The following is a 27,556-nucleotide window of genomic DNA, read 5'->3' as shown; positions in this document are numbered from 1 at the left end:
TACAATGCATATGTGTTTGAAACCTCTCACAAGATGTAACCAATGAGGGGTCAACTAAAGGGCAAGTGAAAAACAGGAAACGAGTCGGGAGGGAGGATTGACAGAAGACCTTGTTATGAGCAGATGCACAATAACCTTGACTGTTATCTGTAAGATACCATGACTAACTGTTTGAACTGCTTTTGATGTAACCCCTCCACAATGTATCCTACTTTGAAGAAACTGAATAAAAGAGGAGGGGACGCTTCGTTGGACAGTCTGAGAACTGACATCTGTGTTGGTTCTGCTCTCTTACTGGTGTGAGTCTGATTCTATTTGCTGTTGAACTGATTTGTCTGAAAAAACTCTTGCGAACAGTTTTTCTGACATTTAACTCGGTCCTTTCGAGCCGGACGCCAACGCCCTTTCTTCGGTAGATGATCTACGACGCCTGAACCACACGGTGCATCGGCCAGAGGGGTCTTACAAACCCCCCCTGGAAGACCTCTTTTCCACGAGGCCAGGAGTCGGACATCATCTACCGGGGAGATCGCCAACGGCATCCAAGACCAGATCAACTCCACCAGCGAAGAGATTGAGGTCAGTTAAGATTTTCTTTTTTTTTTTGTTTCAATATTTTTATTGGAAAACGAGAAATAAGATCGTACAATACATCACAAAAAAACTTTCTTTGACATTTTCCTTTTTTGCAAACATAGAGGACAAAAAAACGAAATAAATTAAAAAACAAAACAATTCAATAATAATATCCTGGCATTCGTTGCGTAATTTCTAGATACGTTAAAATAATGAGTAGTACTTTTAACGAGTAGTTCTTTTAACCACTCTCAGTCGGGCAGGACTTGCAAAATTTTAAAATATAGCAAAAAAGGTTCCCAAATACCTGTGAATTTTTGTGTTGAGCCTCTCATTGTATATTTGATTTTTTTTTTAAGTTAAGATTTTCTGACAGGTCGTGGAAATAAGGGGATAACATATAAGTCTGTCCACGAGATCACTGGGTGATCAAGGTCGTATTATTGTAATACGGATTGTCATTGCGACACAAGAAAATAGAAAAGAGTAAAATCTTCTCTGTTGAAGGACGTATTATTGCAATACGAGGTGTTATTGTGACACCAGGACCATTTTCTCACTGAGAGGTTGTTGGGATTCTTGTCGGCGTTAAACTGACCGAAGAGTTTACAAAAACCATCATAGAAATTGGAAGTCTTGAGTAAAAGAAAGAATCTAAAGCTTCAGATTGACATGAAGAAGGCAAATACGATTTCTACGGATGTAGAAGCAATGAATAGGGAGAAAGAAAGAGTAGAACAAATGTGTAAAGTCAAGTTGGCAGAAATGGACAATAAAGGTTGTTGCCGGTTTGTAAAAAAGTGGCAGAACCAGTATCGTTTTCCAGGAGATGTCGAAAATGAGACGGAATTGAGTAAGTTGTTGAATAAATTGTCTCTGAAAGATAGAGAAAAGGGAAAATTGACCGGAGTTCACGGAAAACAGTGGTACGCATGTAAGACTCTGCATGACAGAGCAAGGGAGAAGAATCAGGAAAGAAAAAAGAAAAATGAAATGGATGAAACACCTAAGATATATCCGTGCCTGCCCGAGACACCGCCGTCGTACACACCAACAATGACGACATCAAACTCAGGGAGTTGTGATTATAACTCAACTCACTTTAGACCCTCGACACGCGCAGAATTTATAGAAATAGTGCAATCTATTGCAACCCCCACTGTAGACATAAGACAGTTTGTCAGGGATATCATAGACCTGGTCGACGGCTACAGGTTAAACGGTTACGAAACAGCTAAATTATTGGCACTCTCCACAGGACCTAGATACGGGACAGTAATGGAGGGGTGGACGGGATTGAACGATCAGGGTACGGTCATACCATATGCACAAGTCCTGTTACCCCTAAATGCCATTTTGAAAAGATGTGAACGGATCTATGCACAGAGACCTGATCCTAATCAAATAACAGCCTGTAGGCAGCATGAAGACGAAAAAATAGATGACTTCAAGGTCAGATTAATGGATGTTTTTAACAAACATGGTGGGATTCCCGAAGATCGTCCAGTTCTGTGGGAATCACATTTCAGAAATCATTTATTGAACCAAATGAGACCAGATCTGTTGAGATACATTAAGAAGCAAAATGTGATCTGGCAGATGGCTGGAACAGACGATCACATTGCATATGCCCGGAATTACGAAATAATAGAGAAAAAGCGAGTAAAACAAGTCACTAGTGACCCGGCTGTACAGACACATGTAACAAACGTGTACTACGCAGGGCAGAATAAAGTTAAATCCCATGACAAACCAAAAAAGGAAATGAGAAAACCCTTTGATCCTAATACACTGTCCGCAGAAAAAAGAAAACTTTTAAAACAAGGTCGATGTTTTACTTGCGGAAAGACAGGACATCTCGCCAGAGATTGTCCTGAGAAAAACAAGCGCAAAGATAAACCCAGACGAAAACACTCCTCCGATGATTCGTCTGAGGATGATGAATGACTAGACCAGCAACGGATTGCAGGAACCAAGGTCACGACCGAGTGCGCCGCCATGTGAAACTGAGAGAACAAAAAAAGAACCTCACACACAATGTTTGATGAAGAAATACCTGAAATTCAAGATGTTTTGTTAAGACATTTAACAGAGCCTGGTAAAAGGCCTGAAATAACACTTAAGTAAAGTTGGCTCGATATTGGCAGTAACTTGATATGAAGGTACTACATAAGTGACATGAATTTGGTGACCATCAGAGTTGTAATTACAAAGCTATTTAAAAATGTGAAATATTGCACAGAAATGGTCATATTTAAAATTTCAAGAAGAAATTTAAAAACCAATGAGTGTAGTAACTTGATATGAAGGTACTTCATAAGTGACATGAATTTGGTGATTATCACAATTTGAATTACAAAGCTATTACAAAATGTATGTGAAATATTGCACAGAAAAAGGGTTTTTTGAAAATTTCAAGAAGAAATTTAAAAAACCAATGAGTGTAGTAACTTGACATGAAGGTACTTCATAAGTGACATGAATTTGGTGATTATCACAATTGTTATTACAAAGCTATTACAAAATGCATGTGAAATATTGCACGAAAAAAAAGGGATTTTGAAAGTTTCAGGAATAAATTTGAAAAACTAATGAGTGTAGTAACTTGATATGAAGGTACTTCATAAGTGACACGAATTTGGTGACCATCAGAGTTGTAATTACAAAGCTATTACAAAATGCATGTGAAATATTGCACGAAAAAAAAGGTGATTTTGAAAGTTTCAGTAAGAAATTAAAAAAATAATGGGTGTACTAACTTGATATGGAAGTACTGCATAAGTGACATGAATTTGGTGACCATCAGCGCTTTCAATACGTTCATATTACGTTTTTATGAAAGAGATTCCTTGTAAATATAGACATGAAAGAATTTAGAAGAAATTAAAAATAACTAAATCATAAAGTAACATGATATGGATGATTGTGTAGTACATAGCTAGAGTAACAGTGATCAAAATACATCGGGCTTTGTTATTTTTAATAACTCGTATAAAGAGGTATTAGAGCGCAAAGATCGAATCTGTCAATATCGAGCCAACTTTACTTAAGTATATCCCGCCGATAACTGAAGGCAGCGCCTGTTATTGGTGGTCATTAGACATCCCAGAGACAGAAATGACAGGAGCAGCAGCTCAACTGTTGAGAGAAATTGCAGAAAAAGTCAAACCTGGAGGAGACATTCAGGGAAAACAGGGCCTTCACGTAAATAAGACATTAGCAGGCCCTGATTTAGAGTAGGACACATTTTTTCTTGCAACTAGAACCACAGGTAATAAACCTCGAACACTTATATGTGGAAAAAGAAGTGTGGTTTTGCTACTGCAATGGTGTCAGCTTGTGTAAAACAACTTCTTCAACCTGGACCAAATGGACATTAGTACAAGATTTAAGAGCAGTAAAGCTAGCAGTACAACCAAGAGCACCGAATGTACCAAACCCACACACATTGTTGAATAGTTTAAATCCAAAATCAAAATGGTTTTCGGTAATCGATCTAAGCAATGCTTTTTGGAGCATTCCTGTAGACGAGAAAAGTCAGTCATGGTTTACTTTTACCTACAAAGGGGAGAGATTGACATTCACGCGACTGTCACAGTAGCTGTGTCTCAAATCGCATACTAGCGTACTCAAAGTTAGTATTTTTAGTGCGTTAGTGCGTCTCAATTCTTAGTATGCGAAATTTAGTGCGCCATGCACACTAAATTGGCGTACTAACACGCCCACAAAATTGAGCATGGTTCGATGGACACTAACTACCCTAAACAGCCGCCCTCTTAGTAACGGAAGTTACGTCATATATATATTCATATATATTCATATACTTACAGGTGTATTTTCAGCAGCAGTAGAAGGATGACACGTCTTTGGTGTGGATACCAGCTTAAATATGTCGCGAATATTTCGATTCTAATATTTTTTCTTTAATTATTTTTCCAAAGTTGCAAAACATGCTGCCAGCAGGTGGCGATAGCGTTCCAACAGCTGCTTGCAACCATCGTTAAATAGAAGTAAAGAAGAAGCTGTGATTTCCGGTTAGTGTGTAGCAGCAGTGTTTGATTTGAGACATACTATCTGTGGAGAATTTGCGTACTAGTTAGTACGTACACTAAACTGATGCATACTAACTTCTAGTATACTAAGAGCAGTATGCGATTTGAGACACAGCAAGGGATTCTGTGACTCACCAACCATTTTCTCAGAGGCCATAGCAAGTAATCACTTATGTTAGATATGACATTTTGATAACGGCAGAAACTCCGGAACAATGTAAAACTGACACTCTTGCGTTGTTGCAGTATTTGTATGAAACGGGAAACAAAGTTTCAAAAGCTAAAATGCAGTTGTGGAAAAAAAGAAGTCACATACTTAGGTCACACTCTCACAGGAAGTGGACGAGTGGTGGGTGATGAACAGAAACAGGCTGTTTCTAAAGCACCAAAAACCGCAGACAAAGAAACAAATGATGTCTTTTTTTGGGTTTATGTAATTATTGCAGTACATGGATACCCAATTACTCAGAGATCACCAGACCTCTTCTTGATATGATGGACACCAGAGGGAGACAAAGCTTTTATGGAGGTAAAGCAGGAGCTGATAATTCAAGTGTATTGGCTTTACCAGACTAAATGAAACCCTTTGAGCAAACATTAACAGCAAAAGGATGATTCATGACATCGGTCCTGATGCAGAAACAATGGTAGCAAGATGAGACCAGTTGCATATTATTCACAACAGTTGGATCCAGTGGCACGAGCAACGCCAGAATGTGTACAAGCCGTACTCTCTGCAGTATCAGTCTTACTGTTGGAATACGAAAATGCAGTTCTTATCACCTGCTCGACATCTACATTGCACTGCTGTATTGCTATCTCAGGGACACAATGTCAGGTGTGGAGCACTCAATCTAGCGTCAATTAGTTCCCACACCAGTAGATGGCACTCCACATGACTGTGGAAGCCAAATTTTTATCTAAACCACGACCAGACTTGACGGATACACCTTTAACGACAGGAACCGTAGTGTTTGTTGACGGTTCAGCGAGCAAAGATGAAAAAGTGGAGTGAAGGTATCTGGATGTTCTGTTCTATGTTAGTCTATGTATCCTTTGTCTTTGTTATTTTTCTTTGATCTATGTTCTTTATCTTTATCTTTAGACTTAGATTGTGTCATCTTGTTCTTTCTCTTTATGTTCTTGTTCTTATTTTATTTTGATTTATTTTTTATGAAAAATTGCTGTATTTTCTGTGGCTATTGGAAAAAAACAATTTCCCGAAGGAGACCTTCTGAAGGATCAATAAAGTTCTACCTTACCTTACCTTACCTTAAATTACAAAGAGTTACTCGTAAAATTGTTGCATGCCAGCCAACTACCAAATAAGTTGGCAATATGTAAATGTTAAGCACATTTAACAGGAAATGATCCAGTCACTATTGGAAATAGAAACTGGCTGATCAGGCTGCAAAAGATGCAGCACATAAAAGCCCCATAAGTTGGAACAATGCTTGCACAGAAAACGACATCCTCACAAGGAACACCTGTAAACGAAAACAAAGTGTTAATAAGCAGACAACAAAACGCACCTGAGAAGACATATTGGGGAAAACAAGTTGCTGAAACTAATTCGAAAGGTCTGAGTACATTATCAGATGGGAAACCGTGGTTACCGAAGTCCATGTTCGAATGGGCAGCAAAATTGAGTCATGGTTTGAGCCATGTCTCAACAGGAGGGATGGTAGCCCAAGTAAAACAGCATTACCACGTTCAAGGGTTCACTCTATAGTCATTTTTTTTGTCACAAGTGCCTTACTGTATTTGCATTAATAACAATGCACAAGGGTATTTAAGACCCAAACGGGGAAAGTTCCCAGAACCACCAGAACCATTTCACACAATACACATGGATTACATTGAATTGAACAAAAGCACAAGGGAAACAATATTGTTTGGTAATCATTGATGTGTTTTCAAGATGGGTAGAGATTTTTCCAACAGCACATGCTGATACGAAGACAGTTGTTAAAGCACTGTGTGGGCGAATTAGTCCTACATTTGGCATTCCATCGCTCATTCGAAGCGACAATGGTTCACATTTTCTGAACAAAGCTGTAACGAACGTTGGTGAACTCCTGAACATTGATTTGACATTGTGTATGTATGGTACTGTGAAATCAAGACCTGTGAAAACAATGAGAGAAACAAAAAGACAATGGCCAGATTGTGTTGGTCTCGTTGAAATTGGTATGAGAATTGTACCCGCTGAAGGGAAAACATTGTCTCCATTTGAAATCATACCCGGTAGACCTTATATACCCTACCTGATCTTGCACCCAAAGGTCAGAGTATAACAGGAGGGTCAATTCCAGCACACATGAAAAGACTGTATGAACAGAGAAACGTTCGTAAACACAATGATCTGCCAGTTTGTTCTGACCCACAGACTTTCCAGGTGCAAATTGGAGACTTGGTGTTTCTAAAATTGTTTTGCGACGACTCAGGTGGGACAGTGAACGCTGGGACGGTCCTTACGAGGCGGTGGCTGTCAGTCCAACAGCAATACGATGGCCGAACCGGTTGGATTCATCCATCCCAGTGTAAACCTCGACGACTGCCTACTGGTCCTGACGGTTCCGGAGCCCCTGCCACGTTTCAACAGGTCAAAAAGACAGAGTGATAAAGGTTTTTTTGCTGAGCCCGGCAGCCTTGTCACTCCTACGAAAAGACCACAGCGCCCCCTCCCGAATTTCAACTTGTCAAAAAGACAGACGAGTGAGGAAAGATTTTTTGCTGAGCCCGGCAGCCTTGTCACTCCAACGGATCAAACAAGAGTTTTTCCGCGGTAAACGCACACTCTCGAGGAGAACGATGGACCAATCACAGAGACTTCGATCCAGATGGGGTGAGAAACTTTGGACAAATGTATGATTGCATGTACTATGATTGTGGGAACGGTATTAATCTCTTTTGTGGGCATTGTACCTCTTAGAGTGGGTTCCACCTAATTCTAAGGTAGTAGAACGAAACTCCGATCAAACCAAGAACCTGACTAGAAGCAAACGAGACAAGAAATTCGATGACAGTTGTCGTTCCTGAGGGTCAAGCCTTTGTCTAGCCCAATGTAATGAAGGTGTTCACTTAAGCAGGGGACCACCAGGGTATGTCACACACAGAGGCATAAAATATATTAGTCAGCTACAACAATATACAGGCACCTTTATCAATCTTAAAAAACTAACTAATGACACGGTTTTGACAATCCCCTTATCTAACTTCCACACTGAGACAACCAATAAAAAAGTCAAGATTGTACGGTTAGTGTTAACATGATAGTGTTAATCATCTTATTTTAATCATCTTATTTATTCTACTAAAGTCATACGAATATTATTTTCATGACACTACATACAAACGTTTGCAAAAAACAATTGTTTTTAGGGTTGTTTCCAGATAACACTTGTGGGGTCCCACAAGGATCCATTCTAGGACCATTATAATTTAATGTTTTGGATGTTTCTAATAGACTTTCTACAATAATGTACTGTATGTGCAGATGACTCAAGCTTGATTCTCTATTATTCAAACTTAAACTAAAGTAAATAATAAATAATAATAAAATAAATCATCTTTAAACAACAAAATCTTACTTATTCTTAATGACAAAAACAATCATACTTGGAGGATTTATCTAAAATCATATATATTGTCAAACATTGGAACTATTGTTTGAGATCAAATCAATTGTGTTAATAGATCGATCAGAGTAATCTATTGGTATTATAAGAAGGATTGCTCATCTTGTCAGATTGAAGACAGCGCACATTTCAGACTTAGAATCATGTTAATTGCTGTAATTATCTTATCTTAATTATCATCTGTCCAGAAATTGTTCAATGAATGGTCAAAAATATTGGTTCTATCTCATGTCCAAAGAAATCTCGGGCGAAAAAGATGCATGGTGGGGATGGGATAATTATGTGACAACAGAAAGCGGTGATTATTGGCCAAGTACCAAACGAAATAATGGCGCGAAAAATTGGAAAGATAAAGTGTACATGACGCACAGTGGAATGAATCTGATATTCACTTTTAAAGCCATGTCGGAACTATTTGAAGATGACTCAAAATGCGAAGTCTAAGCTGTATCAATGACATTCCAGTTTATTTTGACGCTGTAACAGAAAGGTCCACCAAGACAAAGTTATGAGCCGAGTGTTTAAAAATTGGAAATGTCGGGAAATGTTGTATGTACATGTAATGGAAATTTTGAATTCTTGCTGGGAAAGGGTTTCTTTCTTCTTTTTGCCCCCAGGTAGGGTTTTTGAGGATAGTTTTCTTCCCATTTCAGCAATAAGTCCTTAAAACACTGTTTAATATTGATAAACAGGAGGGAAATGTGAAAGAAATATTGCTTTAACACAATATTAATGTGTTTGAAACTGCTGACTGCTTTTCTACAATGCATATGTGTTCGAAACCACTGCTTTACTACAATGCATATGTGTTTGAAACCTCTCACAAGATGTAACCAATGAGGGGTCAACTAAAGGGCAAGTGAAAAACATCTCTTACTGGTGTGAGTCTGATTCGATTTTCTATTGAACTGATTTGTCTGTGAAAACTCTTGCGAACAGTATTTCTGACATATACAAAAGTTAATTTTGTTTAATTTGTTTAATCTCAATTTAATTATTTATAAACACGAGTATGCTTTCACCTGATTGTCAAGATTACCTTTGCTTTTGATAAGAATGAATTAACTTATGCTATTTTTCTTGATTTAAAAAAAGTGTGATAGTGTTAATCATCTTATTTATTCTACTAAAGTTATACGAATATTATTTCCATGACACTACATACAAATGTTTGCAAAAAAACAATTGTTTTTACGGTTGTTTCCAGATAACACTTGTGGGGTCCCACAAGGATCCATTCTAGGATCATTATAATTTAATGTTTTGAATGTTTCTAATAGACTTTCTACAATAATGTATGTGCAGATGACGACACAAGCTCGATTATCTATTATTCAAACTTAAACTTATAGACGCATCCTTCACCACATGGTTTAGATAAAGTAAATCATCTTTAAACAACCAAATCTTACTTATTCTTAATGGTAAAAACAATCATACTTGGAGGATTTATCTAAAATCATACAGTTTATATAAATATTCATTGGAACTATTGTTTGAGATCAAATCGATTGTGTTAATAGAATGATCAGAGTAATCAATTTGGATGTATAAACTAAAATCGTTTTTTTAAACGTGTGTTTTTGAGTTATTTTTGTTCGTTTTTTTTCATGCGTGTCCCTTTAAATATATATCAGTCAAACTACGTCATCACTTAGAACGCGACCCGATTGGTCAATTGCAGCCGTGACGGTTTCCGGGTCGTTTGTGCTCCAGATTTGAATTCAACTGCGCAAGTCTGTTGTCAATTTTATCACTTAAACGAAGATAAAAACCTGCTTCTCTTGTACGAAAAACTTTCCTTAACCATCAACACAAACACAATATCCATGTTTAAATGTAATACTCATTAGAGAAAATACTCCATTGATACGTTTGCTTGTGTTTATGTAGCATTTTGCTAACTTCACTCGCTGCTAACCCTGTTTTGTTTTCAATATTCTTTGTTTTTTTCTAGTTATTATTTATAAATATACAACATTTCCTTCGTGTTAAATTCTACTTAAACGCATGTAGTCACCGAATCTTCTCGTGAAAACCACCGGCTTTAAAAGTTAAATGTCCGTTTGTTTTTGTGTCGTTTCTGCAGAAGCATGAACAGCGAAACATCTCAACTGTTTCAACGAGTGGCCAGAAAGATGGGCTGGACTGAAGATGGACTCGTTGCATCTGAGAAGAAGGTTGACGCTAAGTTAATAAAAAAAATCTCTCTCAACGATACAAACTAACGCATTTTTGTTTCGACAGCTGATGACGTCAGTAGGGAAGAGTCGTCATGCTGCGACCTCCAGTGTTTCTCATGTGTCTGGATCTTCTTCTCACCTGGACCAGGAGGAGGATGAGGATGAAGATGATGGTGATGAAGATGATGATCAAGACAAGGAGAACATGTTTTTAGGGGGAAACTTGTACAGAGACAAAGTGGCGATTGAGTCCAGTGATGATGATTTTGACCAGTGTAAGTACAATCTTAACAGCTCGTAACATTCAATTCAATTGATTTTATTGTGTTATACTTTCCCCTTTTAGTTCTGACAGTAAAAGCTACCCCAAAAGCGAAAGCCTCCGTTAAAAAGCCATGCAGTGCTGTGAAGAAAAACAGGTTTGAAATAATTTAATTTAATTCAATATGTGATAGTAAATGTTTTATTATACATGTATATATGTTTTCAGTCCGGCCGTTCATGTGGTGAGCTCTGATGATGACGACTGTTTTGAAAAATGTAAGTTACAGTAGGTGTATGTGTGTGTGTCTGCCTTGATGTCTTGTTAGACTTTGAACCGTTTTAGGAGGAGGGGAACTCGAACGGGTCAAGGGAAAGGGGCTGAAGACCCCCATAAAAATTAAAACGCATCAGACAATCAGAGATTTCCTGAATTCCGGCTCATTTTGTAAATTCTAAGAGGGACATAAGAGGCCGAGGACTCCCCCGAAGATATGTCCAATTTGAATGAAATTTACAACAATATTTAATACAAAATAAACGATTGACGAAGCTGTTCAGCCTCTGGTGCTCAGATGGATTAAATAAGCTGTAGAGCTGGATCTCATCAGCAATAATACTGAATATTTAATATATTTGTATGTACATATATTTCTTATTGTTTTTGTTTACTTTTAAATCATATTTTATTTGAATAATAGTTGTTAAGTCATTTAAATTAAATAAAATATCTTTTTTCATTTACAATTCACATGCAAATAGTCAAGGCGTTTGATATTTTTTGTGTTGCCTCTAGATGGCAGCAGTCATTACATCTTTGCTGGCCACTACTGAGGACAAGAGGCTAAAGTTGACTCAGGCTGAAAATAAAATAAAAACAGTTTGGTGTGTAAATTCTGCAACACCAGAGTCAAGTACTCGGGCAAAACTACAAATAAATGCCTGTTCCTACAGAATCACAATATAGTGTATTGTTGCCTCTGTATCAGGATACATGTCTTATTGCCAGATTATTGCCAATATATAAATGTGTACCTGCATAAATGAAGATACTTTTCATTTTTTGCAAAACAATGGTTAAATGCAATTATCTTCTCATCTTACATTAACACTTTTTTTATACAGTTATTAAAAAGGTAAAAACGCCAAAAACCAAGGCTCTGTCAGAAAGTGGGATCAACGACAGGTTTGTCCTTTTGACTTTCTCTCCTGTTCAATCTTGTTGCGATTTTCTTCTTTTTCATGATCCTTGTGTTTATCACAGCATTAAAAACTTCATAGTGCACGATTTATCATCTGACGATGACTTCATTTTGCCGAAATCTACAACCAAAGGTAGTAAAAACATTCCTTGTGCATTTTTATAAAAGCATGTCTTGTTACAATGTGTCTTGAAATTCTCTCTCGAACAGTAAAAACAAAGTTCAACACTCCAACATCGCAGCCTCCCGCCAGGAAACCACCCTCCCAGTGTCACACTCCGGTGTTTGTCAGTGAGAGTGACGACGATGATGCCATCGTGGTCAAAAGTACGTGGAAGACTCGTCACTCAAAACCCGCGTTCCTGACTCAGACGGGCAGAACTAAGAACTCATCGTTGGAGAAAAAGGAGACGACGTCCAAGCCGCCGCCGAACCTTCTTCCTCCCAAGGCTCCGGCTGTAAATAGTTCCTTGTGGCGGGTTCAGTCCGAGCCCATCACCACGCTGAACGACTCTGCCAGCTCCGATGACGAGTTCTCCCCTTTACTGGAGCGACTCAAGAAGAAGAAAAACTCCACTCCCTCTGCGCGAACACCTAAAACCTCCAAAGGTTATCTTTTGATTGAAGTGTCTCAGCTCTGTCTCACTCTCTGAACGTGACATGTTTCTTGCAGCTCCTCCTCCGAAGGCTCGTGCAACTCCGGCCTCGACTGTATTTACCTTTGAGACCCCGCACGTTAAGAAACTCGTGCAACCATTGGTCACTCGATCAGAGCCTCGACAACCCCCGAGCCACAGGTTCAACTTCTTCTTGTTAGATTTACAGAAAGCCTGATTCATAAATGGACATGAAGTTCTAATAATTCATCAAACTTTCGTCTTCCAGACCTGTATGCAGAACCCCTGGTTGTTTCCTGCAGGGCCTCTCGGCCCCGGACTCTTACTACGAGCGCAACTTCAAACAGAAGAAAGAAGAACTCACTGCTAAACTTTACCAGCTTTACAACACCAGCGTGTTTGACAGTAAGGTATGAATATCTTTTTTATTCTTCACCGACCACATTTTTCACATGTATCAAGCTGACTTTTCTTTTTTTGAATAGCTTCCTGCTGACATGCCGGTCACGTGGAATAAGAAGATGCGTAAGACGGCGGGCTACTGTATCTCAGGGCAGGAGCGAGAGGGAGAAAAGAAAAGATACGCCCGCATCGAGCTTTCTGAGAAAGTGTGCGACTCTGCAGGTAGGTCGAATCATTATCATCTAATTTAAAGGCAAAATGACTCTTGTTTATTATATGTAGATAAGGATTCTGGGAAATAGAGAAGGGTACAATGCATACCTCAGCCAAGGAGCTAATTTCATATTACTTTATAAAAACACAGCATGTAATCATCAATTAACGTCTTTTCAAATCACTGAAAAAAGGATTTAACAAAAGTCACAGAACAGTTTATCTCTTACTTACGTAGATAATAATGTAAGTAAGTAAGTAATGTGCATTTATATAGCGCTTTTCCAGACCAGGGTCACAAAGCGCTTAAACAATCAAAACAATATTCAATAAAGTATGTACTTTAAAGGTCAAGTTAAACTGATAACACAACAGGAGTTCCAGAAAATCAAGAAAAAGTCTGAACAAATAAAAATGTCTTAAGATGTTTCTTGATAATGGGCATGTATGCAGCCCCAGCGAGAATCCATACAAGTGTATGATGGAACCTTCAAAACCTTTTATAAATCCAGATGGAACAGCAACAAAACCTCATCAAAAATTGTTGACTAGTCGTTAAATTTAAGCAAGAATATTTTGAGTTATGCTCTTGACAAATTACTCATGAAGCAATACCACTAATAATACTTCATAATCAATACTACTATTAAGACTACTGCTACTACTACCACAACCAGTCACACTACTTCTATTACTACTAAAAATACTAAAAATACTTACTACTAGTAATCATAATAATACACCACCACTACTAATGCTTCTACTACTAACAGTACCACCACCATTACTACTAATACTAGCAGTACTACCACCACTACCAATACTTCTAATATTACCACCACCCCACTTGTACTTCTAATACTGCTGCTGCTATCACTTCTACTTCTCATAATAATGATAATTCAAATAATATTTCAGTTTCAATATGTGCAGTACCAATGCAATTAAAATACTATTACACAATAATGGGTCATCAGAGTATTCAGTATTATAATTTTATTCCACCCCAAGTTCTTGCTGAACATCTTCTTGCTTTTTTGTTTTAATATTTGTGTCAAGCATTTACTTTTTTGCAAATGTCGCCATATAGACTTGTGAGAGTGTCTTACTTTAGAACTATTCCGCCCTCTAGACCGCCTCCGGGACACGCTGATCCACGAGATGTGTCACGCAGCGACTTGGCTCATAAACGGCATCAGAGATGGACACGGGACCATCTGGAAGCTTTACGCCCGCAAGTCTACTGTGGCGCATCCGGAGCTGCCCGTGGTCACCCGCTGCCACAGCTACGACATCAAGTACAAGTTCCAGTACCAGTGCGTCCGCTGTCAAAACAAGTGAGTGACATTGTTCTTGGTTATGACCTCGCCGTCGTTCACTCACATCAGATGAAGAAGATCATAAAAGTCAAATCAGGCTTGCCAAGTTATGTGGCCCTTCAAAAATGGAAGTAGACTGTTTTGTTGGTGACTTCAATTATGTTAAAGGGAAAACATTGGACGCTATTTAATATGTTGTTTTCTAATGTTGACTTGGAGAAGATTTCGGCCCCTTATGTGAGTTTTACACCCTTAACTTAAGTGAGTATTGGCACTAGTATCATAATGCAGCAGCAACAATACAATATATCGTGATACTGTAGTAACAAGGTTATATTTGTAGTATTGTCCGAGTACTTGACTCAAAATAGGTCCAAACATCAGCTTTAAAAGCTGCTGGACTCACTGTATCCTCTCGTCCTCAGTCATAACTGCTTTGATTAGTTTATAAAACCAAAATTTGTACAATCATCAGCTTTAAAAGCTGCTGGACTCACTGTATCCTCTTGTCCTCAGTCATAACTGCTTTCATTTGTTTTCAAACCAAAATATGTCCAAACATCAGCTTCAAAAGCTGCTGGACTCACTGTATCCTCTCGTCCTCAGTTATAACTGCTTTCATTTGTTTTCAAACCAAAATATGTCCAAACATCAGCTTCAAAAGCTGCTGGACTCACTGTATCCTCTCGTCCTCAGTCATAACTGCTTTCATTTGTTTTCAAACCAAAATATCTCCAAACATCAGCTTTAAAAGCTGCTGGACTCACTGTATCCTCTCGTCCTCAGTCATAACTGCTTTAATTTGTTTTCAAACCAAAATATGTTCAAACATCAGCTTTTAAATGCTGGACTCACTGTATCCTCTCGTCCTCAGTCATAACTGCTTTCATTTGTTTTCAAACCAAAATATGTCCAAACATCAGCTTTAAAAGCTGCTGGTCGACTGTATCCTCTCGTCCTTAGTCATCTGTTTTTACTGTTCCTTTGGCTGTGGAGGATTTAATGGCTGCTGCCATCTACCAGCCAGAAGTTTAATTGCAACACAAAAATGAAAGGAATTCAATAATTGTAAATTAAAAAAGTTTTTTTTTTTTTTTTTTCCCAAGGATCGGCCGTCACTCAAAGTCTCTGGACACGCAAAGGTTCGCCTGCGCCCTCTGCACGGGTCAGATCGTCTTGTTGACGAACTCGAAGCCTCGTGAGGCGACGCCTTTCGCCAAGTTCGTGAAGGAGAATTACGGCACGACGCGGCAGGAGATGACGGGACAGTCTCACGGAGACGTGATGCGTCAGCTCAGCGCAGACTTCGCAGCGAAGACGAAGCTCAGTTAAAACCTCAGGCCGATCGAAACAGACACTCCTGTCAGATGTGAACTTTAATATTAATTCTTTGTTTGTTTGTTCATCATGTGTGGAGGTGGAAAAACCAGCTCATGTCCAAATGTTTCAAAAGGGAATGAGCAGCGGTTAAGTGTAAATAACGGGTCGTTCTTAAAATGTTTAATAAAGTGTTCAATAAGTGAAGTCAAATAATTCATTTATCTTCCTTCAGTTAAGATAATCAGTCTTAACTCTTTGTAACCGAGGGCTTTGTCAGGCATTTTTATCAAGCAATCCAGTCAACTTTGCAAATATTTATTTTTCACATTTATATCTTTATACGATAAACACTTTATATTTTCTCAATAAGCACAATATGACAAAAGCGAACACGCATCAATAAATACCTGCTACAATCTACACAAAACTCGGGGCGCAGAGGTCAAACTGCTTCCCTGAATATGAGTCACAGGCACAGAATCTTCTCACCAGTGTTTGCACGACGGCTAACATCGACCGAACTAAACTAGATGCGTTTAAAAAGTGCACCGGGGAAAATTTAAGAAAATGTCTTCATTACGGCAGGCACTGGAGAGGGTCTTCCAACATCGTGTTTGTTCCCCGAAATCTGCGGCATCATCGACAGGAAATGTAAATTTGTAAAGTGTGTTTTTTACATTTCAAGGAGGTGATTGTAAGAGTTGATTGGCACAGTTTGTGTGTGTAATCGGATCAATAAGCAGCTTCTGAATATCTAACGAATAACACAATTGAGGTTTGGTCCATCAGTACAGGCAGGTTTTCTTCATGATCCTCAGGAACTCCTGCTGGTTCACTTCTCCGTCGCCGTCTCTGTCCGCCTCTTCAATCATTTCCTTAAACAAGAGACGCACGACAACCTTTATGTTTTATCGATAAAGCATTTGCTCTTCTCTGTCTTCAGAATATTGTCTGTTTCTACGCTGGCTGGGAAAGGGATAAAATACACAAACTCTCAAACAAATTTGACAAACTTCACAGTTTGCAAATGTATTTTTTCCTTTATTTACATTCACCTTAAGCTTCACTTTCAAAGAGGAAATTATTTAAATGGAAAAGGGAAAGTTTTTCAGTGGATTTAACAGTCATGTTAAAAATTGTCCCTAAAACTGAAAAGTTATTTCTAAAATAAAGTCTTGAATTAAACCTGTCTTAAGCCCTGTAAAAAATATGCCAATGTTTAAGATAAGATAAGGGACAAAAGACAGAGATTGTGGATGTCAACAGTTATACAGAGACTTCCAATTACAGAAAAACTGATGTTGAAAAATAAGATAATTTGAGCCACAAAGAATGAAAAGATTAAATCAGACTCCTGTTAAGTAAATACACATTTTGTTCAGCCCTTGACTTAAACTATCGTAAGATTTTAACCCCTTCTGTGATTTAGTCTGACACCCCTGATCTCCACTTTTACGGTAACACAAAGACCATATCAATCGTGCCGTGACGTCACATCATCTCTTACCTGCAGCTCTTCATCGGTGAGGTTCTCCCCGAGTTCTTTGGCCACACGTTTCAGGTTCTTGAACGAGATCCTGCCCGTCTCATCGTCGTCGAACAGCCGGAAGGCTTTGAGGATCTCTTCTTTGGAGTCCTTCTCCGCCTGCGAAACCATGTCATGGATCAGTATAGTGGTCGTTATTTATTGATCTCTATATAAACAATCACCATTTTCTGCGTCATGACTGCAAGAAAGTCGGCGAAGGAGATCTTTCCCGTCCCCTCTTTATCCACCTCTCCGATCATCTTCTTGATCTCCTCCTTTTTGGGTTCGAATCCCAGAGCTCGCATCGCCACCTGAAGCACACACACCATTATGGTACAGTCCTCTATGAAGAGGGGTGATAGTGGTTTTTACCTTGAGCTCCTTGACCTCAATGAATCCGGATCCATCAGTGTCAAACAGCTCGAAGGCCTCCCGGATCTCCTGCTTCTGCTCCTCGGTCAGCTCGGGTTTAGGGCTGGTCTTCTTGCGAGGAGGAGGCACGGGGCCCTGAAGGGAGGGTCTCTTGGCGATGGTGGCCTGATGGAGACACGGATGAGATGAAGATGCGAGGAGGAGCTGTCACTCAATTCTACTCACCATGGGTGTTCTTAGTAGGATGTTGTGTTATTTTAAAGCCTCCGGATCATCCGCGGGAGGATTTGCCACACGAATTGTTTTGAACACAGCTGATATATTTACGAAACTCTCGCGTGCAACATTAAATAAAAACCGCAGAAAACGCCTAAAACGTTACGTATGATGCTAACAGGTATTTTCAGAGATGCAGCAGCGCCTGCCATGTAGCGTGTGCGTTTGTTTTTCTTCACTGTTCGCCCCGCCTCGCAAGAGTACAGCTGAATGCGGCGTTAAAGTGTTCTCAAGACACGCCTTTGAGTATAACGAGCGCACCAGTCGCTCAGCGCTCTGATTGGATGGACGTGTTGAATTGCGTGGAAAATAAAAATAATTTCACGCGGAAAATTCACGAATAAAGCAGAAAATACTTTTGAGGTTTTAACTTTTAATTTAGTAAATTTTTGGACATATTATTATTGTATTTATGACGTCATGCTTGAGCTTAAATAAACGCTGTATAATATCTGTTTAATTATAATTTATTCTTCCTGCATCAATTCAATCAATGTGAAAACACATATTTATATTTATTTACGGATCATATTAAACCCATGTTTTTTTTTTTTTTTTTATTAAAACCTTCAAATACGATGAATATGGAAAAATAAGCACAAAATGATTTCAAAGGTTGGTCAAAAGGGAGCAACAATTAACCGAAGCATCAAATTAGTAATAATATAGTCATTAAGTAACATAATATCTTATAAAAATAGTAAAGAATTAGTTGGAAATTAAAGTTATATATTTTACTATTGTACTGTAGGATTAACACAACACAACATTGTGATTCGAATCTACCTAAATAATGTACAAACCGAATTAAATAAAAAATATGACATTAAATTATTCTATTTTATTTTAGCTTTTTTTTTTAACCTAAAAGATGTCGTCTGTCCGCGTCTTTCTCGTCCGTTGCTGCTGATTGGTTGAAAGAGAGGCGGCTCCCTGATTGGCCTGCGCTATGGCGCTCTTTGACGTATCTCTCCGACGATTGGTTGATCGATGATGTCGCTGCACGTCTGCGAGCCAATCAGAGAGCCCCGTGTGCTCAGCTGATTCAGAAAACCCTCAACTCAAGCCTAGTCTCAGGTAAAAGTTCAGACTTCACCTGAATATTCGTTTTTTATCCGCAACTTATTTTTCTTCCGCATCCACTGGACACACTATGGCGACTCGTGTTCGACCGGTGAGTTGTTGTTGTTCAAGCTTTTGTGTAGCAAGTGATACAACAGTTGTGTGTTTGTCGTGCAGAGCAACAAACGCTGCGCAGTGATCGGAGGCTCAGGGTTTCTGGGGAGACACTTGGTGGAGAAGCTTCTGGATCGAGGCTACACTGTGTCCGTGTTTGACATCCGTCAGAGCTACGAGCTCCCAGGTGTGTCTTTCCATCAGGGAGACTTGTGCGACAGACAGGTGAGCCATCATGTGACGTCACTGACTCAATTTGACGCTAAACGTTTTAAATCAACACCTGTAGAAATATTACAGCTTCTTAAAAGTTATGATGGTCCACCTGACGTGACTGGAGATATGAGTCACCTTTATGTGAATGGAACAGATATATATAAGATAAAAATAATGCTTAACTAAACGTATCCGAAGTCATTTTTATAATAAAATGCAGTGTAAATACTATTGGATACAATAATAAAAGATATCAATTGGAAAATATTCTTTTGAAAAAAAAAAAGGATTCACACTTATTTTTTGATTGTTCTTAAAAAAATATATATATATATTTGGAGGATTTAGAAGTATTTATTAAGAAAAGTATTATTGTTACTCCAAAGTTCAAATTAAAAAAATATATATTGTTGTATTATCGACATCAAGATACAAATATTGAGCATCTAATACATATTTTTAAAATCTCAGAAAACATCACATACACAAAACGAAATTTTAAAAAAGTACCGCAAATTATAATTTGTGAATTAAAAAAGTATAAAATTGAGTAAAAGTAAAAAAGCAAATTATTCTTGTGATTTACTAGAGCAATTGTATAAACTAGTATTCTTGCATTGCTTTGTGTTTTTCTGGGGATTTATTTTCTTCTATTAGTTGTTGAACCTTTGTTTTCTGTTACAACATTTAAATGTGTCTATTATAATTGTTAATTATTATTATTATTATTATTTTATTTTTTGTCCTTCCCAATAGGCTCCTATATTTGAATCGAGTGCCCTTATCTCATCTCGTACAGGACCAATGTATTTATTTATGTCTTGTTTAAATCTTTAATTTAAAACAAAACAAAACGTGATGCTATATTATGACGCACTTATTGCTATACACTAATAAAATATATTTTAATAAACATACATAAATATTATTTTTATATTTAGAACATAAATACAGATATGTTATCCACTACTATTTACATATGTCAATGAATTAATATAAACACTTGAATGAAAATATTCAACAAATACTGGGAAGATGTAAAGTTTCATATTAAAGTAACTTTAATTTTCAAATTATTTAAAATATATATTATTTTTGAACACCAAGATAAAGAATAATGAGCATTTTATAAACATTCATATCTCGTTCACCAATCTAAATTTCAAAAATGAATTCCATAATTAAAAAATTTAATCATTAGTGATTTTAAAAAGTATATTGAAAGTATTAGATAAAAACTTAAATAAGGACACAGGAATTTATAATCCATATATTAACTGTTTTCCGTGGATTTTCTTCAGTGGTTGTTGCTAGACAACTTTGAGATACTTTAAATGTCTTTTTTTTAAATGTTTATTTCACTTTTTTACTGTTTAAATGTTATTATCACATGGTTCTTTGTTCAGATCTGTTATGAATTAACATCTTATTTTGTATAGAACCTATTTATTTCTTATTCCAACCTTTTTTTTAAACATCTTTTCATTGTTTTTAAAAAATAAAGACAAACATTTAATGAAAGAATAAAATACAAAGAAAGATCCAACCCTCCACCCTTGCAAGAGTTTTTCCCCATAATCTCTCCACGTCACATTCAAGGATTGAAAAATGAAAATAATAAAATAGTAAGACATTTATAAAAATGTATTTTAATCTTTAATTTAAAAAAAATGCCATGTTGTTCTGCAGGCTCTGCTAGCAGCCCTCAAAGATGTGTCGCTGGTCTTCCACTGCGCGTCTCCGGCCCCCGCGAGTGACGACCGAGAGCTCTTCGAGAGGGTCAACATCAGGGGAACCATGACGGTGATCCAGGCGTGCGAGGAAGCAGGCGTTCAGGTGAGTTAGAGCCTCAGTTTGAAATGTTTTTGTAGAACAAACTTCTCTGAACATTTGATCATTTTCAGAAACTGGTCCTGACGAGCAGTGCCAGTGTGGTGTTCGAAGGAACTGACATAAAGAACGGGGTTGAAGATCTGCCGTACGCCGTGAAGCCCATAGATTATTACACGCAGACAAAGATTCAGCAAGAGAAGGTGAGACTAGATCAGAGTTAGCCTTCTATAATTTTCCTCAATGGCCCCTCACACCAGCCACTGTATTAAATGTGGCCCTTGAGGAAATGTAATAACAAACCACTGGACTAAATGATAATGAATGTTCCTCGTCTAAGACGTTATTTTAAACCATTGTTGTTTTTTTCTGTAGTTGGTTCTGAAGGCTTGTGATCAGCAGAAGGGTTTCCTCACTGTTGCTATCCGACCGCATGGCATCTTCGGCCCCCGGGACCCCCAGTTAGTGCCCATCCTGGTGGATACGGCAAGAAGGGGAAAGATGAAGTTCATCATTGGGTTCGTTGTTTGTATTAAAGTTGACTGTGTGTTCGAACCAAACATCATGAGAAGAGGTCGGTTTTAGAAGAGTAAACGACTTCCTGCTGTCTCTCAAATAGGCCAATTGGCTGAGGGGGGGTCTGAAGTTAGAGGAAATCCAAAATGGCGGATTGGAGAGGAAGAATTATACCTTTTTCCTAAGAATGAAAAAAGTTCTTTAAGCATGAATTATTATTATTTTTTTAAATAATTCTATTATTATAAAATATATATATTAAATTGTTGAGTATTTCTTTATTTATAGAGTTTAATATTGTTATTCTAATAAATGAAATATATATTTTTAATTAAATATATTTTAAATTCATGAACTATATAGATTTATATCTTTAGGTATTGTCGTTCGTCACTATTATACCAACATTTATTTAAGTTAAAATATAAATTAATAACGTTGAATTTAGAACATTTAATTCTTTTAATTATTGGAATTATAATATCAAACTTCCTTTACATTTATTTTGAAAATATGCTTATTGTTTTTGGTCAATTATTTTAAAAGAACAAACAAATTTAACCTTTCGTTATAGAAAATATTGAATTCAATTATTTAAAGAAAAAAAAAACAATTTACCTTTTGATATATAAATGATTGAGATAAATTGTAAAAAAAAAATAAATCCTAATTTAACATTTAAATTTAGAAATTATAGTATTCAATTAAAAAAATGAAGCCTTACAATACAAAATGAATTGAATTTAGTTATAAAAAAAAGCCCAATTTTACCTTTCAATGTAGAAATAATTTAATTCAATTATAAAAATAAATACATATAACACTGCATCATGTTAGGTGTGAACCCATGTAACAAAATGGTTTAATGTATGATTTCCACTCCACAGTGACGGGTCTAACCTGGTCGACTTCACATACGTGGAGAATGTAGTTCATGGACACATCTTGGCTGCAGAAAGCTTGAGATCCGACTCTCCAATCTGTGGAAAAGTAAGTCGCCTCCACCTAAACATCATCTTATCCCGATGATCAAACCTTGATTCCGTTCTTCCAGCCGTACCACATCACCAACGACGAGCCCGTCCGGTTCTGGGACTTCATGTCGCAGGTGCTGGTCGGCCTGGGTTACGCCGCTCCTCGCCACCACCTGCCCTACGCCCTCGTCTACGGGCTGGCGCTGCTGCTGTGGCTGCTGGCCCTCCTGCTGCGCCCCCTGCTGGCGTTCAAGCCCACCTTCACCCCGATGCGAGTGGCCCTGGCGGGCACGCACCACTACTACAGCTGCGAGCGCGCCAAGCGGGACATGGGCTACAAGCCAGTGGTGAGTCTGAAGGAGGGGATCGCTCGCACCCTGCAGAGCTACCCTCACCTCAGACACGGCGCTTAATTCACGAGACAATGACTTTATTTTTGAAAATGTCCAGTTCCCACCAGCAGATGGCGTCAGATCGCTTCTACGCGTGTGTCTTAAAATTTCATCATGAACTCGATGAAAAATATTCGTCTGTGTTTTCTTTGTCTACATCTATAAATAGTATCGACACCATGAGTCGAGCCTGTGTCTCCTTAAATATTGCTCAGAAAAACGCCCTTTAGCCAAACACTTGCTGAAGGTCACGAGCAGCGATCTGCGTAAAAGGTGTATCAATTAGAAAAAGAAAATAAATTATTTCTGAAATCACATCTTGACTCGTAAAAATGAGTAAAAAACAAACTCTAGAAACAGAACTTCTGCTTTAGAGTTCTCATACATACAGTTCACCATCATCTGCATACAATCAAATATACATAAATGTATGTCACTAGTCCAGAGCTTTTGCTGAGTCAGCGTTATGGCACTTGATTGTAGTTTTTTTTTCGCAGGTCATATTGTATTTTTTACATTTTATTTTACCTGAAAATCCGGTCCATGAATATAATCCTGACATTCAACTGGTCCATGGTACAAAAAAAAAAAAAAAAGGTTGGGCCTGGTCTTGGACAACATTTGTCCAACTGGCCCGTGGACCAAATCAGGCCGAAAAAGTTGTTTTATATGGTCCGCCAGGCTGTTTAGCTCAAAATCTATAGGTATATAAATGTTAATGTTGCCATGTTGTGTTTAAGATAAGATAAGGTACAGAGATTATAGTTGCCAACAATTATAAAGAGACTTTTAATAACTTTTTTTTAATAATTATTTTTCCTTCTTCACAAAACAATTGTTTTCCTTCATCAGTTGTATTTATTGTTGACATCCATAATCTGTCCCTTATCTTATCTTAAACACGGACGTCTTTAGAAGTCATATCCACATGAACATCCGTCTCTGGTTTTGAGCCAACAATAAAATGGCCGACGGAAATCGAAACATACCTGAACTACTCTCCAGATTATGCAGTAACCTGATGCATAAACAGTCAAGTCGACGTCAGCGTTTCATCGTCTCTAAGGTATAATTTTGATTATTTTTTTTCTACACGACCATCAACGTAATTCATTCAAATATTTTTTAATTTCCTGACGTCGCCTTATTATTCTCACTTCAACAAACTCGACTCCTGAGCCCAACAATTGTATTCTCTTATATTATATATTATTCTGGTATCACGTATATTCTCCCTGGTTTCAGTCAAGACTCTTGATCACCGAACAGGAATCTGACCAAATCATTCCGGGTGTGTCATGGAAGACAATGGTGAGAGGGACGCCTGTATTGCCATGGTAACCACTGATTGACAGAAGAACAAACGGATGACTTCAAGTGTTAATATTCGGGCGGTGATGAAGAGAGTGTAGACGGGGTGGAACGCAGGGAAACGTGAAACCAGCGTCTCGCTCTACAATGACGGTGTGTGTTCTCACCCAGTGACACATTTCGACGATGTCTAGATGTCACGCGTTCACGATATTTGATCTTTATTTCAATACTATTTCAAAAGATAAACAAGATAAACATACATCTACATCTTTTTATGACCCATGAAGTCAAAAAGTTACTGTTTTTATGTACTTGCTTTATGGTGTTGCATTGAAACCTCTCGGTAAAGGTTTTCAGATCAACCCGGTCAGGTCAAGGGGGCGCAAGGGGGGCCAGAAGAAAATTAAAACCCACATGAAAATTAAAACATATTAAATTTTGATGAAATTTAAACCATATGTTCACATACTTAGAGAGATTTACAGTATTTCAGCAGCTTTTATTAATTATATAAGAAGACCCCCATGAAAAAAGAATAAAGGTTTCAATTGTGATGAAATTTAAACTGTATTTTATACAGTTATATTAAGGATGATCCTTTCTTTTCTTTTCTTCTAAGTATTATTTATTTTTAATCATTCTTTTTCATACCCGGTAACAACAGGTATTACGGTTATTCAAACTTTAAAAGGTTCACCGTGTTACGGAGTGAAGCTAGCAAGTATTTCACTTTTGTATGTTTAATATATATATATATATATATATATATATATTTTATTATATATAAGAAACTATAATTCAATTAAAAACATTTAGAACATCATAAAGTACATACGTTTGATAGTAAAATGAATAGAAATGTGGTGAATATGTGTTGATTCCGTAGTAAAATGATCCGTGTTCTTGGTAAAAAAGACAAAAAATGTTCATGTACAGTATGTGACAATAAAACACTTATGATGTTATTTACAACTAATTCCTTTGAAGGTATTCTAACACATTCATATGTTTTTTTTATGAGTTTTGAACCACTAAAATTGTTTGAGAACAGTTGAAAATTGTTTGACTATATTGAAATTGTTTGATTATAGTTGAAAATGACATTGAAGATATTTTAACACATTCATATGTTTTTTATGAGTTTTGAACCACAAAAACAGGTTGTAGTCTGCGTAGAATAAAGTTGAATTTCGGTTTCAAATAAATGTCCCATTTCCGTCATTCTTTTGGAACGAATGGTCACATTTGGAATTTCTTCCTCTACAGATATGAATCTGTGATCATCTGCTTTTTTATTTCTTTCATTTTTAAGGAAGCATACTTTCCATTCCAAATGTTGGCGTGGCGACGCTCAGATACTTCACATTCCCGTTTTAATGCAACGCCAGCAGCACCCTAGTGATTCACAGCTGGAGCCCAAAACACAGGGGAAGCTCGTCAGACTGGTTTCTGGGGGAGAGACGAGGGTATCTACGATTTTATTTCCTCTTCCTCTCTTCCTCTCTTCTCACTTGTCAACCGTTCAATCACTGCAGCGTCTGTCTGTGATTTGTTGTTTTTTTCCAACACTGAAGTTATCATAAGCCTCCATCTGTTTATCTTCCACTTATCTTTGTTCCAGCAAGTCATGCCGGACCGTTTTTAAAACCTTCCATTGGTTTGTTGAGAAAGCCATTTTAGTTTGATTGTTTTCTGTTGTCATGACCGTCAACCACAAACTGGTTAGAGATGAAAGTGTACGGTTCCTGCACGTACACTCATTGTTTGGCGTTTCTTGAAAATTACACTTGACTTTGATGGATTACAGTTGAAAATACATGGAATACAGTTGAAAATAGTTGGATTACAGTTGAAAATACATGGAATACAGTTGAAAATAGTTGGAATACAGTTGAAAATACATGGAATACAGTTGAAAATAGTTGGAATACAGTTGAAAATACATGGAATACAGTTGAAAATAGTTGGAATACAGTTGAAAATACATGGAATACAGTTGAAAATACATGGAATACAGTTGAAAATACATGGATTACAGTTGAAAATAGTTGGATTACAGTTGAAAATAGTTGTATTTTAGTTAAAAAATGTTTTTTTTATTACAGTTTAAAATTGTTTGATGATAGTTGAAAATTGATTATAGTTTAACATTTTTGAATTATAGTTGACATTTGTTGGATTACATTTGAAAATAATTTGATTACAATTGAAAATTGTTTGATTATAGTTGAAAAATGTTTGATTACAGTTAAAATGTGTTTGATTAAAGTTGAAAATTGTTTGATTACAGGTGGAATTGTTTTATTACAGTTGAAAATGGTTGGATTGCATTTGATAATGGTTGGATTACAGTTGAAAATGATTTTATTACAGTTAAAATGTGTTTGATTATAGTTGAAAATAGTTTGATTATAGTATTAAATTGTTTGATTACAGTTAAATTGTTGGATTATAGTTTAAAATTGTTTGATTTCAATTGAAAATAGTTTGTTACAGTTAAAATCGGTTGGATTACAGTTGAAAATGTTTGGATTATGGTAGAAAATGGTTTGATTACCGTTGAAAATTGTTGGATTACAGTTGAAAATTGTTTGATAACAGTTGAAAATTGTTTGATAACAGTTGAAATTCGTTGGATTGAAATTTGTTGAGTTACAATTGAAAATTATTTGATTATAGTAGAAAATACTTTGATTATAGTTAAATTGTTGGATTAAAGTTGAAATATGTTGAGTTACAGTTGAAAATTGTTGGATTACAGTTGAAATTTGTTGGATTACAGTTGAAATTTGTTGGATTACAGTTGAAAATTGTTGGATTACAGTTGAAATTTGTTGAGTTACAGTTGAAAATGATTTGATTATAGTAGAAAATACTTTGATTATAGTTGAAATGTGTTGGATTAAGGTTTGAAATTTGTTGTATTACAGTTGAAAATTGTTCGATTTGACTCCAAAAAGTGTTAGATAACAGTTGAAAACACTCTCTTCAGTGTGAGCTTCTTCCGACTCACTGAGCCTCACATTCTTCCCAAAGGATCCACTGCTACCTCTGGTACCGTCTCTTGTTTTTCCTCCGGTGTTGCCCCCCCTGCTGGGAGCGTCATCCTCCACAGAGGCAACATGTGCTCCAGGTATCACAATTTCTTGACAACGGAAAAAAGTGTCTGTCATTTC

At 37.1% G+C, this 27,556-nt stretch overlaps 3 protein-coding genes across 7 annotated transcripts; 2 read left to right on the top strand and 1 right to left on the bottom strand.

Moving 5' to 3' along the window:
- The first annotated feature begins 289 nt into the window (after positions 1 to 289).
- gcna (germ cell nuclear acidic peptidase) lies at positions 290 to 16,000 on the top strand. Of its 5 annotated transcripts, XM_087798830.1 has the most exons (14): positions 290 to 579; positions 7,076 to 7,476; positions 10,359 to 10,449; positions 10,517 to 10,727; positions 10,799 to 10,871; positions 10,943 to 10,992; positions 11,839 to 11,899; positions 11,978 to 12,048; positions 12,126 to 12,524; positions 12,589 to 12,712; positions 12,801 to 12,942; positions 13,018 to 13,156; positions 14,280 to 14,484; positions 15,573 to 16,000. In XM_087798830.1, the coding sequence occupies exons 2-14, from the start codon at positions 7,472 to 7,474 to the stop codon at positions 15,796 to 15,798; spliced, it is 1,797 nt and encodes a 598-aa protein (XP_087654956.1). In that variant the 5' UTR covers positions 290 to 579; positions 7,076 to 7,471; the 3' UTR covers positions 15,799 to 16,000. The 5 variants fall into 5 exon arrangements, with proteins under 5 accessions (XP_087654956.1, XP_087654959.1, XP_087654955.1 ...); XM_087798833.1 differs by lacking the exon at positions 7,076 to 7,476; XM_087798829.1 differs by lacking the exon at positions 290 to 579 and having other exon boundaries at positions 6,400 to 7,476.
- An 85-nt stretch (positions 16,001 to 16,085) lies between these two features.
- Positions 16,086 to 18,118, bottom strand: cetn2 (centrin, EF-hand protein, 2). Its single transcript, XM_087798828.1, has 5 exons — positions 17,912 to 18,118; positions 17,687 to 17,851; positions 17,497 to 17,625; positions 17,294 to 17,431; positions 16,086 to 16,661 (listed from the first exon to the last, which is right to left on the bottom strand). Exons 1-5 carry the CDS (start codon positions 17,912 to 17,914, stop codon positions 16,572 to 16,574), a joined length of 525 nt encoding a protein of 174 aa, XP_087654954.1. The 5' UTR covers positions 17,915 to 18,118; the 3' UTR covers positions 16,086 to 16,571.
- Positions 18,119 to 19,022: 904 nt separating this feature from the next.
- On the top strand, positions 19,023 to 23,327 carry nsdhl (NAD(P) dependent 3-beta-hydroxysteroid dehydrogenase NSDHL). The gene is made up of 7 exons (XM_087799092.1): positions 19,023 to 19,136; positions 19,202 to 19,363; positions 21,044 to 21,190; positions 21,259 to 21,387; positions 21,560 to 21,702; positions 22,588 to 22,690; positions 22,755 to 23,327. The coding sequence occupies exons 1-7, from the start codon at positions 19,116 to 19,118 to the stop codon at positions 23,085 to 23,087; spliced, it is 1,038 nt and encodes a 345-aa protein (XP_087655218.1). The 5' UTR covers positions 19,023 to 19,115; the 3' UTR covers positions 23,088 to 23,327.
- The last annotated feature ends 4,229 nt before the right edge of the window (positions 23,328 to 27,556 follow it).

This window comes from Callionymus lyra, chromosome 9 (genome assembly GCF_982586985.1).
Source record: "Callionymus lyra chromosome 9, fCalLyr1.hap1.1, whole genome shotgun sequence".
NCBI classification, from domain to species: Eukaryota; Metazoa; Chordata; class Actinopteri; order Syngnathiformes; family Callionymidae; genus Callionymus; species Callionymus lyra.
Note: the sequence above shows the minus strand (reverse complement) of the source record. Positions and strands in the feature narration are given on the sequence as shown.